The sequence below is a fragment of the Orbicella faveolata genome, unplaced genomic scaffold (assembly GCF_042242905.1).
Source record: "Orbicella faveolata isolate gen_17 unplaced genomic scaffold, um_ofav_v1 contig_1, whole genome shotgun sequence".
Taxonomy (NCBI): domain Eukaryota; kingdom Metazoa; phylum Cnidaria; class Anthozoa; order Scleractinia; family Merulinidae; genus Orbicella; species Orbicella faveolata.
The window spans coordinates 21,362,735-21,378,340 of NW_028301536.1; the positions used below are offsets into that span (position 1 = coordinate 21,362,735).

General features: G+C 38.4%; 2 protein-coding genes across 2 annotated transcripts in view; one reads left to right on the top strand and one right to left on the bottom strand.

Moving 5' to 3' along the window:
- Positions 1-8,360, bottom strand: part of LOC110044899 (dynein axonemal heavy chain 1-like) — a 59,452-nt gene extending 51,092 nt beyond the window's left edge. The window contains exons 1-12 of the mRNA XM_089295283.1: positions 8,042-8,360; positions 7,662-7,734; positions 6,372-6,466; positions 5,728-5,816; positions 4,693-5,400; positions 4,231-4,388; positions 3,495-3,709; positions 3,123-3,290; positions 2,581-2,711; positions 1,991-2,335; positions 1,101-1,326; positions 250-452 (exon numbers count right to left, since the gene is read on the bottom strand). Coding sequence (XP_089151409.1) covers positions 250-452; positions 1,101-1,326; positions 1,991-2,335; positions 2,581-2,711; positions 3,123-3,290; positions 3,495-3,709; positions 4,231-4,388; positions 4,693-5,400; positions 5,728-5,816; positions 6,372-6,466; positions 7,662-7,734; positions 8,042-8,197 — 2,567 coding nt within the window. The 5' untranslated portion in view covers positions 8,198-8,360. The remainder of the gene's footprint in view (positions 1-249; positions 453-1,100; positions 1,327-1,990; positions 2,336-2,580; positions 2,712-3,122; positions 3,291-3,494; positions 3,710-4,230; positions 4,389-4,692; positions 5,401-5,727; positions 5,817-6,371; positions 6,467-7,661; positions 7,735-8,041) is intronic.
- A 69-nt stretch (positions 8,361-8,429) lies between these two features.
- On the top strand, positions 8,430-15,332 carry LOC110044900 (NADH dehydrogenase [ubiquinone] 1 beta subcomplex subunit 8, mitochondrial-like). Its single transcript, XM_020750473.2, has 5 exons — positions 8,430-8,575; positions 11,701-11,885; positions 13,308-13,378; positions 14,117-14,213; positions 14,908-15,332. Exons 1-5 carry the CDS (start codon positions 8,488-8,490, stop codon positions 15,034-15,036), a joined length of 570 nt encoding a protein of 189 aa, XP_020606132.1. The 5' UTR covers positions 8,430-8,487; the 3' UTR covers positions 15,037-15,332.
- The last annotated feature ends 274 nt before the right edge of the window (positions 15,333-15,606 follow it).

Genomic DNA, 15,606 nt, shown 5'->3' on the forward strand with positions numbered 1-15,606 from the left:
CGTGATATTAAAACTCAGTAATACGCCACGCTCAAGGTATCATTTCATGCAACCAAACTAAATGATATTCGGTTTTGCGATACCCAAAAGTACATGTTCCTTCAAAGAGAAAGAAATCTCGTAGTACAGTTTACTTAAGTATAGAAACCCGACTGTAATAATAACAATACAGGATAACGAAAACACTGATGGATAAGGCTGGAAAACTGAGACGGACTACAAATGACAAGTTAAAATAATCATACTCACTTTGCATTGAAGTCCTCGGCTGATATATTGTAATTAAATTCCTCAATCAGTTCATAATCTACCATGGCTTTATCGATCAGCTCCTGATTCTTCTTTAGCTGTTCTGGAATTTGCTTCATGTATTCTCTTTGTTCTGCCAGTTCTTCTATGCTGTTCGGTTTGTCATACAACTGTCGTGCAATTGCCTTGAACTCCTCACAAACCTGGACAATGAATACATGATCAATTTCATTTTTTTTATAAAGCAAATTTTAAAGAATTATTGACAGCAGCAAAAATACAATGCCTTTTCAATCAAGGTCAAAATCTGGGTTTTAATACAGGAAGACACTTTTAGCAGTCTTAACCTCATAGGCCCCCCTCCTCTCTCCTACGAAGCTAGCCACTGCTGTCACTTAACCAGATCAATTTAGATTAACAACTTAAATTCATTGAGAGCTCCAGATGTCCCAAAGCTAAAGTGGGATAATGAGATAGACATGGATTGGACACATGCTGCAAATGAATATCAGTTCCCTCCCACAAGTTGCACTGACATGGGCACCGGAAGGAAAACGCAAGAGAGGAAGACCCAGAGAAACATGGCGTAGGACAGTGGAGAAAGAGCAAATGGTGATGGGTTGCTGTTCTTGGGTAGAGGTAGGGCTGGCGGCACCTGACTGAGTGTCTTGTAGAAGTAAAATGTCTGGCCCCACTCTCCATACAAAGAGACACAACTGATGATGAAAGTGTAATAGCTAAATCTCCCATTTCTCTCAACCTCCCCGATATAAACAACATATATGACCCTGTCAGTAGAATTATAATGACTGTTCCCCAAACGTGTCTACATCAGTGAGGATATTACACACCATATCAGCTTGTTTGCGAAGTTTCTTTGCCAGCAACTCAATAACGGCATTTGCCAGTGCTTTTCGTTTCTTTGCAAGTGCCTGCCTAACTCCTTCAGTCGAGATCCAGTATGGACCAATCACAATGCTAGATGGCAGAGAGTTCTCCAGAGTCTCTTTGTCTTGTAGATGTCGTTCAATCTCCTGCTTCACTTCTGCAGCTGATCTTTCTTGAGAATCATACTCACTAAATAATTTAATTGTTGGAAATTAGTGACACTAGTACATCAAAAAACGTTTATAATTTCAATCAAATGATATGCTTGAAAAAAAAATCGTGTTTTCTCTCCACAGTACATCTTAAAATGCAAGTGAATACAAGAAAGATCATATGTTTGAACTGGGCAGCAAGTTACATACATGTTACATGTACATACATGTACATGTACAGTATGTAGCCTGATTGCAGTGTGTTCAATGTTTTGTTCAGACAATAATGAGTACAACAATCACAGACAGAGACAGGTACCTTTTGCTGTACAAATACATGTAGATGTTAAAACTTACATGTACAATGTAGACAATCCACCCTTCCTTATGAGAGTCTTAGTTTCACAATGTGACCAGCTCCCAGTTAGCTTGATAGCTCAGTTAGTAGAGCACTGTACCAGTATTGCAGAGGTCATGGTTTCGAATCCCTTTCAGGCCTGAATTTTTTTCAGGCTTTAATTTCACAACTGCTTAAGTTGTGTGTGTACATGTGACTGTGATGATCAATCATGTATGCAAGTCTTAGTTTTTGCAAGCAATAAGTTTTTGGCTTTCAATTGATTGGGCTTGATAAGATATTGGAAAGCTTTACGTGAACAGTTTAATAAAGACATATTAAAGTTTAAGGCAAAGTTACTCACACGAGGTACTGGTTTATATCCATGTTGTAAAGGTCAAGGTACTGTTCATACTGTTTAGCATAAGCCCTCAGCGGAATGAGTGACTGTTTGATGGCATGCCGTACAGTCTCCCTCAGCTTCACCACCTCAGGTTCATTCTCACCAACAGACTCAAGAAGAGGTGTGCCACTCCAGAATAATCCTTCAATAACTATTTTTTCCAGTTGTGGCACATTCTTTGTGCATGTGATTCCTTTGTCAAACAGTGTGATGACCACACGCCCAAAGCTCTCAAGGTCTGTGTTGTACTGAACACCTGTCTTCTCCAATGACAGGTCCAACATAAACAGGGCATTCTTCTTGGGTCTGTAGTGGATTTATAGTTGTCAATGTAAGAAAAATTTCAGCTCTCTGATTGACAGATATTTACCTTGAATAACTTATAATTCTTCCATAGCTCTATTGGCTCACTTAACTACAGTGTGTAAAAAGGATTTTGGAAGGACATTACACTGTTGAGTTTCAAATCACTGAAATCTTTTGGTCTTCATTTGAAAGCTCTTCTTGTGATCCTCTAGCATTGTGAAATAGTGAATACTTTTGCTGCTTACTTGTAATTGCTGTTTATGATATCTGCACCCCAGTCAAAGTCTTCCCCTAAGTCCATCACGCTGAATGTGGCATCTTGGATCATCTGGGTAAAAGCTACCAAGGAATCCTGCACCAAATAACGCAGTGAATCCTAGCAGACACAAAGAGAAAGGCAACAGTCATGTACAATGTAACAACTGCAGAAAGTAATACCCTGTATTGTTAGTCACGCAACCTCTGATGAGATACCTGTAGTAAGTTACAGTTGTGAATACCTCAGTTTATTTGCCTGATTCTGCACCCCTTGGAACCCCCCTCCCCCATAACAATAAACTGTGCAGAGAAAGGCAAGTGAGAGTGTTCCAACATTAAACCACAGGAACTAGACTCTAAGAGTACTACGACACTTGTGTTTGTAGTACTAGCTTTCACTGTATTTTCACTCAGGAAACCAAACTGTTAATAGATTTACTTTTTCACTATTACCCTGCATCAAACAAATTTCAAACTATCATTTCATGACCCCTCTATAGAGACTAAAACTGATACAATGTGCATGTACCTGCATGGCAAATTTGACCAGTTGCATAAATTTAGCAAGCTTTGAGATTTGGTACACTTCCCAACTCCTTTCTTCCATGTTAAACCATCCCTTGCCAACATCCAACAAGCTGCTACGAATGGCTGTCCTCAGGGTGTTAAGCCAGCTGTCTCGCAAAAATATCTGTACCTGATAATGAATACAATAATCCATGCGATAAATGCTGAGCTACATGCACAGCACCACCCCCAAGAATCTTCCACGATTATTAATAGGTCCATGTTGCTTTACACTGTAAGTACCCACAGGAAGTTACAGTACAACTGTAGAAGGACTTCCTTGCTTTCACATTCTTGTTATGTTTATTTTACTTATATTCAACTGAGTACTTACCTGTGTGCTGACTTGTGCTTGTGTCTGTTCAAACTCTTCAAGCTTCATGCTTTTTGAGACAGGAACCTGGAATACAGACATGCTGGCAACTTTATTGCATTCAGATCTCACTTTAGCCATTGCCACAATGGCTTCTTCACGTGTCAACAGACAGTTGAAGGCAAAGTTGTCAAACTTCTCATCGAAGGGATATGAAGGAACATCTGGGTGAAAACCTAAAGCAAAAGAAAAACGGATTTCTACATGAAAAAAAGAAACAGAAGAACAATTAATGATAATCTTGCTGTCTAACCTCCCAAGAGTGGGTGGGTGACATGAAGATTCAAGACGTAGGAAAGGAAGTTGCAAAAGCTGTGTTCTGTGAGGAAAAATGTGGTGAACTCTTTGAAAACTCCTGACACTTAGACGAAGCATGGTTTTCAACAATTCACATATCTCACAAAATTACTGTGTAGATACTGATTGCAACATCAAGGACAACAACTTAGATGATGATAGTGCTAATGATGATGATGATGATGATGATGATGATGATGGCAACAAAAATGATGACTCCACTAAATGGACATGTTGCACTACCTTGCACTCAAGCCAAAGTGGCCCACACTGCTGCAGCTTTTCTTAGTTTTCTGTAGTATGAGTAATGCTACCCCCCCCCCCCCCCACCCATCCCACAGACCTGAGGTTGCCACTCCTCACATAAAGTATAACTACAACGGCACACAACGGGGCCTACCTCGCTCAGGAATCACCTCCACCTCTTCTTGTGGAACAGTTACAAAGGGATAAGTTTCTGGTTTACTACTAACAATCCTGTCAAATGTGATCCTGTTCATGCTGCGTGAAAAATCCACCTGGATTTCTTTGCACAATAGACGTACATGTTCATCCAAGCTGTGGAAATTATTGTAACAAAAATAATGCAATGGATGGCTTGAAAACAACATTCACAATGTATTTATCACTTCATTACTAAACAGATGATTTATGGAAATACACACCCCCTGTGCACTTGTACTTGTACATATATGTCACCCCTTTGTACACATGTGGAATTGTACACAGCTACGGGGTGTTATAAAGTGTGCCTTGTAACAAACAAGCAAAAAAAAGAGAACAATAATTAATCCTTATCACTAGAAGGGCTTTCAAAGTAATTAAAACTATCTACTATAATTAATAATTATTTTGCACATACTTCTTGTCATTCTTTAGTGTTCTGGTTCCCTTGGCCCAAGTGATCATTCTTTCCACTGAGCTGGGATCAAGCCTCACCACACCCTCCATTGGCATGCAATCAACATACAGATTGTACCTCAGCAATGCCTCAGTTTCACAACGCAGAGCATATGCTTTGGCTACTCTCTCGGCAAAGTTCACTGGATCCTCAGCAGCAAACAAAAGCTGTATTCGTGGAACCCAAACCTGTTGGGCTTCAAGTTTGGAGTGTTTCCTTTTGGGTTCCTCATTCAGAGTGTCCCCATTAACTATACCATTTTCTGCCACCCCATTTGCTGTTGGTATAACATTGTGCTGAAGGCCTCCTGTACCAACAACTTGCACTAAAAATAACTGTTTTTCAGCATCATAGTCTAGTGTACCAACATCTGTCCAGGCATATTCTCTTCCATTTTTACCATCATCTCTTGACAAGAGGGCTTTTCCTGGTACTGGGTGCTGCTTTCCATCAACAAAACCCAGTTCCAGCCACTCATTAGGATTACGACAATCAAACTCTGAGTCATCAAATGTGTGAAGAGGTAAGAAGGGTGGAAATGACGCAGCATCTGGTCCTGTGAGATTTACTCTCATATTGTAGTCTCCTTTAGGCATAAGATCAGAGGTCTTAACTCCAAGGTCTTCTAACAGCAAGTTTATGTCTTGCTTGGCAAATATCCGCTTTTGCCTGTAAAGCAATTTATTATCCCAGAAAGGAGTTCAGCAACAATTTCAAGGAACTACTCTAAACTGATGCATACATTATAAGTCCAATCTAATCCAAGAAGTTAGGCCAGGGTTAAAATACTAGTCTTGTGAAATGACCTAATTTATAAAACAAACTTGATTTAGGAGAGAAGGTATTTTTTACCTGCACAGTGCATGTCACAGCTGGGTTTGTACTATTTCTTGATAATAAAAGTAAAACCTTGAGCACTGGGGTATCTCAACAATTTGACAGTAGTCATACAGATGCATAAAGCATGATTTCCAGTACACAGCAAACAGTACAAACCTTTCAATCTCAATTTTTCTGGGAACTTGGCCTTGTTCTGCCTTATACGGGAGTTGAACCTTAGGTTCCCAGGCTTTCTCTGGAAAGTCCTGCAACAAATGTCATTTTGTATTTTTTTAGAAGTGCCAGTGTACACTGTAGCAAAATCATTTGACCTTAGTTAAAATATACCTGTACAACCTCACGCCTGTACTCTAAGCAAAATCATAAGGTGCCCAAGGGTTCTTATGTAGGAAATCTTGGGTGCCCAACTCTGACAAGCTTTCATAAGAATAAAGTTAAACAAGTCACCTAAATACAAAACTTAGTCGCCTGAGGCACCCGAGCTCTGCTAGACCACAGCCCTAAACCTGTACCCAAACAACAACACATGGTGAGCATTTTTTGTTACAGGAAGTTGGAGGGTACCGCTTGTAACTAATTATCTATTTCACTAAAAATGATCAACATCTTGGTCAACTTGCAAATCTGACTTACTGTTACTTTACTCAAAGTTTACCTAGTTTTTCAATTGTTCTGTTGCAGGGACTAGCCTGGGCACCACTCACAAAGCAGGCACAGAAATCAAAGACATAACAACATTGCTTATCATGAATAGTGTAGCAAGCAAGGATACCAATCATACATCATGTGCAAGTACTTACAGAAACTGTGATGGGTGCTGTTGTTGGCCCATGAACTTGATCCTGCAACAGTGAACTCAAAGCCTGACTTGACATGGGTCCCTTGAATGTTTGTACTACAAAGTAACAAATGGAATTCATATTGGAAAAAATACACACAGGAAAATAAAGTGGTCCTCCGATAATTAACACACCCCTTTGATTCATAACCAAGTCCTGTTATACATGTAATGCAATTAAAATATTCTTCCACCTGGTCATATACATGTAGTCACTAACAGAAATACATCGAGTAGAATCCCTGTAGAACAAACTCTCATAACCATTTGGCGAGTATGTAAACCAAGAAAAATACAAGTGAGAGGTGGGATATATAAACAATAGCCTCCATTTCGCACAAAATTATACGGATATTTGTCCGCAGAAGACATAATCTGTTCCAAAAAGAGCTTCAAGGAACAGATAATGTCCAAGGACAAATATCCAAGCATATTTTCACGCTAAATGGAGGCTACTGTGTTAATTATCCTTCAATCTCTTTTGCAACACTAGCATTTGAGGAAATTAGAGAATACAGCAGCATTCATTTATACTGACTGGCTCTATTGTCTATGTCAAAGTATAAATTGATGTGCATTTGTATACCATGGTCTTGAGACAAATACTTTCCAGCCAAGTACTGCACACTGCCTTATCCGGTTGGTGAGTAAGCTAAAAAATTCAACTGGGACTTTTTTTGTTCCTCTTCCAGTCAAACTATTTCACTAGATCTCATTCTAGACTGGAAGTTTACATGTATGTCTTCTTGCATGTGTGTATACCACTGACTTGTAATAATTACTTACAAAATTATGTGTAGAAATGGCAAAACAACCAATCACATTTTGCTGCATATACATGTAGCCTAGCGTGTGAATGCAGCTAATTAAGCACTATTCTCACGATCATTTTACACCAAGCAATGGAGAGCAAAGAAATTGGCCTACATAATTTCTCAGATTACAGTGTTCATATCCTTGTGCACGTAAATTATGTACGGTCCACGTAACTTCTCTACATGAACATCTATGTTGTGGTATAATAATACAATGAAACTGAACCAAGGTTATAATTATTATAACCTTGGTTCAGTTTTGACCTTTTCTTTGTTTCTAGTCCTTATCATGTATTATCATACGCAAAAACAAACGAAAAGATTATACTCAATAAAGGATAAAATTGTGCCACAACATATAAATTGCATTCTTTCCTTGGAACTACATCCTAGGAATTGTCAGGTGTAGACAAAGAATACTTGAGTATAGTGTATACCTTCTGGCATGTGCTTCACTTTTGCTGTTTTCCATAATGTACTTCTTGATGCTGCAGGGCCACCAGTGATATTCTGTTAAAACGATTTTGTTACAAACGTTCATTATACGTGTAGGTATTTATATTACATGTAGCTTAATTCACTAACTGTATCGAAGCTTACATCATTTATTGCCACATTGAAAATGGAGTAGATAGAAATGTAATAAGGACAAGTAGCTGAAACATTTACAGCAAAGATGGACGAGATTATTTTCAATGTAAATAAAAAACAGAATGAACTTTTCAGCTTCATGTCTAACACTGGGTTTCAAAATCCCTCCATGGTTAATTATACACATGTATCATTCTCTCAGGTTTCCTTGGATTTTTAAACTTACCCCAAGCTCATCTTTCGATCCTCCTCCCAAGATATCAGAGTAATAACCTCTTTGTCGTATTGTTGGATAAGTTAATCCGCCAGAAGCAGGGGACTTCGGAGTCCCTGTGGAAGTTCGTCTCCCATTTCGAGAGCTACTTCGCCTTTGAGCACTCATAACGTCTCAATCCGTTAAAGTAACTCCAATCTCCGCAACTGAATTATTTATCAAACAAGCAATCTTTTCAAACACAACTTAACGCCGCAGTCTTTGGTATGTATAATTATTTCATTGTAATGTCCGCCATATTGTTTCTCTTCTGTACTCCCGGGCGAGAAGTTGCCATGACAACAGTCGGCGGCGAGAAGAGCTCAATCTTCGGATTATTCCGGTTTCATTCGTTTTTTCTCGAATTGTTCCGATGATTTCTAACTTTTAAAAGACCCGGATGATTGGTGGTTTTCAAAATGGCTGCCCAAGGGGGATTGCGTCTGGGTCAAGCCGTTCTTCGCCGAACCATACTGAGGCCACAAGTTTTGCTAGGAATTAGAAAAGGTTTGTTATGGATTAATTAGAAAATATCTGGTCTACTCTCTCGTTTTGGAAGTTATAACGATCACGAATGTAGCCATTTCAAGTTGAGCTTCAATACAATACCGGCTTAATTAACTTGCGATCGACTACAGTAGGTCGCTGTTTTTGAACTTATACACTGTATTTTTGATAGTTGGCATATTTGTAGCACGAATATGTTAACATAACTTGATAAGGTTAAAGTAGAGGAGTACGATATTCGTTGTTATTGAATCATGTGTGGAACTGTAAATATGTGCTTCCAGAAAATGTCCATACCCCCAAACGGAGGGTTTTTTCCAGGTTGACTCCCCACCCCCCAGGATTTTCCGTTCCAGGGGGCTTCACAGTACTTCCCCCACCCCCTGGAATTTCCATGATTTTTCTACTTGGGCCCCCCCCCCCCCCCCCAATCCCTCTGAAATTCCCTATCCATAAAAAACAAGACTTAACCTATTAATTGTAATAAAATTGAGCCACAGCTGTTTATAGTTACATTGTAGACAAAGACGTACTTTTTCATGGTAGACTGCACACGCGGTGCGTTCCTTCCTGTCATGTCGAAATGTTTGAACCGGTGTTTAAACTAATAAACAACTGACTTAGAAGCGCTTTACTCCCAAATGGCATAGCAGCTGACTTTTGCTTCATTAAAGGAAGTTTTCATATAAGAATCTCGGAAAGTACATAAAGCTCTTTCAAATAACGCAGTCAAAGTTTTAATTTATGCAAGGTCAAAACAACATATCGAATTTCTTTACATGCGCAGTAAAGTCGTCACGGAACATTTTTTCAAAACAGCTGTCTCCCAAACATCGCTTTATATTTTCTTTCACCAAAGGAATGCATCAATTAAGTCATACGCTTTGTCTCTGTAGTTTGTAAATGATAGTAAGTGCATATTATGCTTTAGTTTTTTGAATTGTCATACATTTCATACGTGAAACACACATTGTTCAGTCGGTCTATAAATGACCGAATGAAATTTCAGCTACTGCTTCAATTACAATGTTCCTTGCTGTCCACGGTTACATTTATAGTTCAAGACAAATGGCTTTGAATCAACTTTGCTCACTTAAAGCAAACTATTAACTACATGGATTACGATGAAAAATATGTGATAACCTAATTACGGCAAGTCCAAAACAGGGAATAATTTTGAACGATTATCAAACGAAATAAACAAAGTACGAATCGCATTTAATTGACAGCATGATTAATGCTGGAAAAAGCATCTGAGCTGCATTTATGCTAAATACAGCACTATCTTCAAAGTGTAAAATGTCAACTTCACTGTTCATGTATTGCTGTACCTCTTCGCCAGCATTTTGTTCAACTCTACATCCAACAAACACGATACTCAGAATTGCTGTCGGTCATACGACGCCGGAAGAAAAATGAAAAATATATGACAAAGAATCTAACATTTATTTCTCAATGGATGGAACATTTCTGTTGGTTTGGTTACCTGAATCAATTGGGAAAGTATAGTAGTGTTCATTTGATCACATTTCAGACCCACTGGAAAGAAAACTCCTTGAGTATCCCCCCCTTCAGAAATTTACCTCTTTCAGACCCCCCTACCCCTCGGAATTTCCGTGACCCTCCATGGGGGGGGCGGGTATGGATATTTTCTGGAACTACACAATATTCAGAATTGAATTTTGTCTCAAGTTCTTGTTAGACTACGTACTGTTCTGTCTATTTTTGTCATTACAAAGTGGACAAATGTTGGAGATGTGGTGTCATGTTGGTTAGTGCACTGGACTCTGATTAAGCAATCTTGGTTCAATGTGGATGGGGTCAGTGTGTTTTGTTCTTGAGTGAGACACTTTGATGGCCCATTGTGTTATTTATTCGCACCCCCACCTCTTTGGAGGGCAGATTCTGACAGCCTAGTGTTCCATTGTCGGCACCTTTGAAGTTTGCATCCAAGAGGTTCAAAATTCTGTCAGTTCCTTTGAAGAATTTTTCTAATAGGCCCTGTGACAGAGGTTGCCCTCCATAGTGGTGATGTGGATAAAAAATGGAATATCCCAATGCAACACTTTCCTTTTGTAGTGTCTCACTCCACCAACATGTGTAAATGGGTACTGGCTAGTTACATGTAATTGCTACCAGTGACCTTGCAATGGATTTCCTTTCATCCAGGGAGAGTAAAAATACTCTTACAAATAGTCGCTTCATGCTACAAAAACCAAAATAGCCTTTGTTGCCTATGAGATACCTGGTCAAATTCAGACAGATACTTAATAGACAGACAGAAGTGAGAAGGCAGGGAAAATTCATAAGTTATTGGTAACATTTGTACATGTACATGGGTTATGACAGTGTAAAATTGAGAACAGAAATACTTTATCGCACTACCCATGTCATTTGTCTTAGGACTGTGAGTTCCAATTCCCTACGTATGCTATAATTTTAGCGCTATCTAAATCTAATCTTATTATTATTATCATCATTTGTCATATAACTGGTGTTTTTCCTGCTACAGCATACCCATTCATTGGCTAGTTCATGGTCACATGACATCTAACAACGAAACTGTTTGTTGCCGCCAAATACCATGAGTGGGCAACATTGCGAAAACTATGACATCAAACGGGAAACAGTTTACTGTTACCTGCAAAATGTTGACTGCTTTTGCACATGATCAGAGCATGCAGTTGATGGTGGCCTGATGTTGTTGCTGGGCGTTTTTCAAAATGTGCTTTTGTTTCGTTTTGCTATATTACAAATCACTTAATGACTGAATTTTGTTTGCCTCAAACTTCAATGTCTCCCGAGACGAAGTCACGGGAAACATTGAAATTGAAACATTGAAATTGAGATTCAAGGGATACAAAATTCACTGTTCCCCTCGGGACCAGTCATTAAGTGTTAAGTATTACCATAGCACCATGTGCAGCTGTATCATGGCAGTTGAGTGTTGCAGTCACACAAGAGATGCCCCATCCTGTGAGAATCACTGAAGCGGCAGATATCAATTTTTAAATAGACTAGTAGAAAAGTTCTTGCAGGAAACTAATTTAATGTTAATCTGTTATGCAGTTTCCTTATATTTAATCTAAATGAGTAAAATAATTTTTCTAACTTCATTGACACAGCACATGATGACCACAAAAAGTTTCCTCTCCCAACTCCGGAAAATGACTGGAAAGGCTTCACTCGTGAATGGAAAGATGATGGTTATGCCCTGGGTGATTACCCTAATCTGCCAGACATTTCTAACCAGAGGAGACAGCACAAAGGATGGTGGGATCCACAGGAACGTAGAAACTTTGGTGAACCAGTAAGTGTCCAAAGAATAGATTAAGGTTACCATACATGTGTATAACAACAACGAAACAACAAACAACAAATACCTTTACATGTATTTCACCCAGAGTTAGAAATAATTTATTACAAAGTTACATATATAGATTAAAAACAAAAATGATAGGGGTGCTAAGTGTCAGGCAGCCAGTATACAGTATACCTGTAGAGGTGTCTCTTGTCCAAGCAATGTAGGATAGGATAGGATACTTTATTTAAACTGGCAATATGCTCAGCCATACAGCTAGTTAACAGATATCCCACTACTAAAATTAACATAACTAACTACCATAATCATGATTATATTAAAAGCTATTAATAGCATATTCATTCAATAAAAATTGAAAACTGTAGATACCAAAACTCCCATATCAAATTAAAGCTTATAGAGTTGGCTGACAAATTATACCAATAATTTTGAAAAACATGTCAAAGGAATTGTTGTATTTTTCGTAACCTCTAACTGCGAGTGTCTGAATCGCCTTTTGAGAGCAGCAAGTCAAAGGGAATATTGTTTTCAGTAATCTAATTTGTTCCACAGTTTCTGGACTCTAAACACTAAAAACAAGTGTCTGTGTTTTACCATATTCAATTGCAGTGAAAAGTTACAGAACATTTTTAAAATAGAATTTAAAAAGTGTGGAGTGATTGTACAAAAATCACTCTCAGAGAAAAAATATTTTGAAATAAAAGTTTACTGACACATTTTTGCTGTTTATGTGTTGAACTAGCTATGACAGGGGTAATTTGTAGAATGCCGAATGCCGAATGCACTGTTTGCTTTTGGTTAGTTTCACTTATATTTTCTTGCGGTTAGCTTTTATTTGTTGGACAAGGCCATATGCAACATAATGCTGTCCTTAAGAAACAAAAGCTAACCGCAAGCAAACATGAGTGAAACTACTAAACCGCAAGCAAACAGTGCATTTGGTGTTCGGCGGTCTTCAAAATACCCCTGCCAAACTAGCTACTCTCCGAATATGAGGGTACGCAAAGGTACTTAGGGGTCTCTGGATGGGATTTAGCTGATAGGTGAGAACTGGTCAAAAGTTTAACTGTCAACTGAGAAATGATGTGTTTTCAACTGACAGCTGAGATTAGAATCTGCAACAATAATTACTGATAACTGAGAAACTGGCTGAATGATAACTGAGATCCCAAGACCAGTATCTAGACCCTCTACTAAGTCACAACTTTAGTACTGTTGTATGCAGCTACAGTGTGAACATTGTCTGTACGATGGTCAACATAAATGAATAAATTTCTCATAATTTTCTGACAGAGCATTGGATTGTGCGTATTACCTACAGGACGTATAAATACGCTTGTTGTGCATGACGATACATGTATTTTGTATGATTATCAGCCATTGAACAATTGATTTCTTACCTTATATCAGATACATCAGGATGAAGATGCATTGAATGTTTGGATTATGGCTGAGACTGATTGCAATGACAGATACACACCGTGAGTATATTTTTCAAAATGAAAAATGAATGGATTGACTCATTGTCTGTTGATATGGACACTGTGAGGACCACAGAAAGTGTTTGTCTGAACAGGGTCCCACGTTAAATGTAGCGGGCTGAACATAATAATATTGTATTTTATTGATGCAAATATGCATACTACTATAAATACTATACATGTATGCAAGAGTTACTAATTTGCAGTCTGATACGTGTAGATTACATATGATTCAGTTCTTTGACTTTTTTATAATCATTATTAATATATAACAGTGGTCAGATATCTATTTTGAAAATGAGCGACGAGTTGAACTCAGACTGACCAGATTTTAAGTGTCAGGGCTGTGCTCTGGAAGTGCCCGGGTGCCACAGGTGACTAAGTTTTGCCTTTGGGCAACTGGAAAAACTCACTTTTTAATTCATTGAGCTTAAGTGCTGGGCACCCAGGAGTTAATGGTTAGGAACCATTCAACTCCTCATAATTTGTCTTAGACAGCAGCCTTGAATGTGCGCACAACAAAATGTTCAGTACTACACAGTTAATGTGGCAGCTTAAATGTCACACCACACTGACAGAGGCCTTAGCTGGTAGCGGCTGCAAGCTATGGTGCATACACATGTACTGTACCCTTTACACACTTGGTATTTTGCTCCTTGACATTTACTGTTGAATTACGCTATTTATCTTGATCAAAGATGAGTACTCAGATAAAACTTAACTATTTATAATTTACAGGTATGAAGCAGCAGGGCAGTTGGGTGTTGCTATAGCCCTTCTTTGTGTTGTTGGATATCTTTGTTACCTTTATGATCAGACCGACAGAAACCCTGCGGTAGGCAATTATTTTATGCACTTACAGTGCAGTATGCAATACTTGTACACCATAAGACACATTCTGTAAACATCAAGAGGAAAAAGATACTTTAGAACTTCACCTGGTGCAATTGTTGGAAATGCTAGGAACAGTTATTAAACTAACCAAGGAAAAGCATGAATTTAAAATTTCTTTGTGTTGTTCTGAGTTGACTTTTGTGAAGTTTAAACTAAAGGTAGGGAAAGCAAAAGAAGCAGATAAATGCATTAAAATATCCGCTTCTTTCCCTTTCCCAGCCTTTACATGTAGTTTGAACTTCGCTCTAACAGTCAACTCAGAACAACATGAAGGATTGTGGGCAGGTCAGCAAAAGAAGGTGGGAGTAGTCACTGTTCGAAAATTCAAGCCCACTCCATGGTTTGGTGATTTTAGTAGCACTGCTTGCCATGCATTCTTTCAATGCTCAGTTGACACCACCAGTTTGTGAATGGTGATGGGTTCTTCTTCCTAATGCATTATCACAAAACAACTAACATGCTTCTGACAAACAGTAACTAAAACAAGATCTAAAACATGATATTCATTGCAGATGGTAGTAGCCTGATATCTTTTGTTGTTGTTGTTGTTGTTGTTGTTCTGCTAATGTGGACTGTAAATGAATTGCATCTTTGGCAAAAGGCCTTGACTGTGTTTCAATTTTTGCATTTTTCAGGTTCCAAAGAAATACCCCTTTAACAATCTGTATCTTGAGCGAGGAGGTGATCCTAACAAGGAGCCCCCCACTGATGAAGACACAGACCCCAGAAAAAGACTCATCCCACATACTTTTTATGGGTCTTGATGTCTCTCTCTCTTATCGTACAAAAAACTCTTACTGATTGAGAAACTTGTAACTATTAATTCAAGAATTACTTTGTCATGTGTAGATCTCTGTGGTGTGTGTTTTTTGTAGGACCAATTATCCTTTTTAGTATACTGAAATATCCCAGTTGCTTCCTGATTTCAGTTTTGTGTCAATTAATTCGTTTTCAGTCAAGTTTCAAGATTGTGGTCTCTCTATTATGGCAGATGTATATAACGTTAAATTTTGATATGCTGCATTTTAAAAAAAAATAAATGCCACATTGTTGATTGTTCTTTTATGTCTGTTCACTGTTCTTGGACTGTGACAAACATATAGAACCTACACAGTGGACAAACAAAAGATAATAAGACATACCATCAGAAACCCCCCTATGAGTTTCGGATTCAATAAAGGGTTTTCCACAATCATCGGCACCCCAGTGTTTTTCATCACCAGACTCATTAAGATGTAATTCAAGGCAAGTTATCCTGGACTGAGAGGTTAAAACCCATACGTAGTATTAGGGCAAGGAAGGGAGAGTTTAGGGACTAGATCTGGGTAAAATCA

Bases quoted from the DNA above. Each gene is read 5' to 3' on its own strand.
- LOC110044900 (XM_020750473.2), top strand. From the start codon at position 8,488: ATGGCTGCCCAAGGGGGATTGCGTCTGGGTCAAGCCGTTCTTCGCCGA. The intron at 13,379-14,116 runs GTGAGTATATTT...TATAATTTACAG, and splicing joins TGCAATGACAGATACACACC to GTATGAAGCAGCAGGGCAGT. The intron at 14,214-14,907 runs GTAGGCAATTAT...TGCATTTTTCAG, and splicing joins AGACCGACAGAAACCCTGCG to GTTCCAAAGAAATACCCCTT.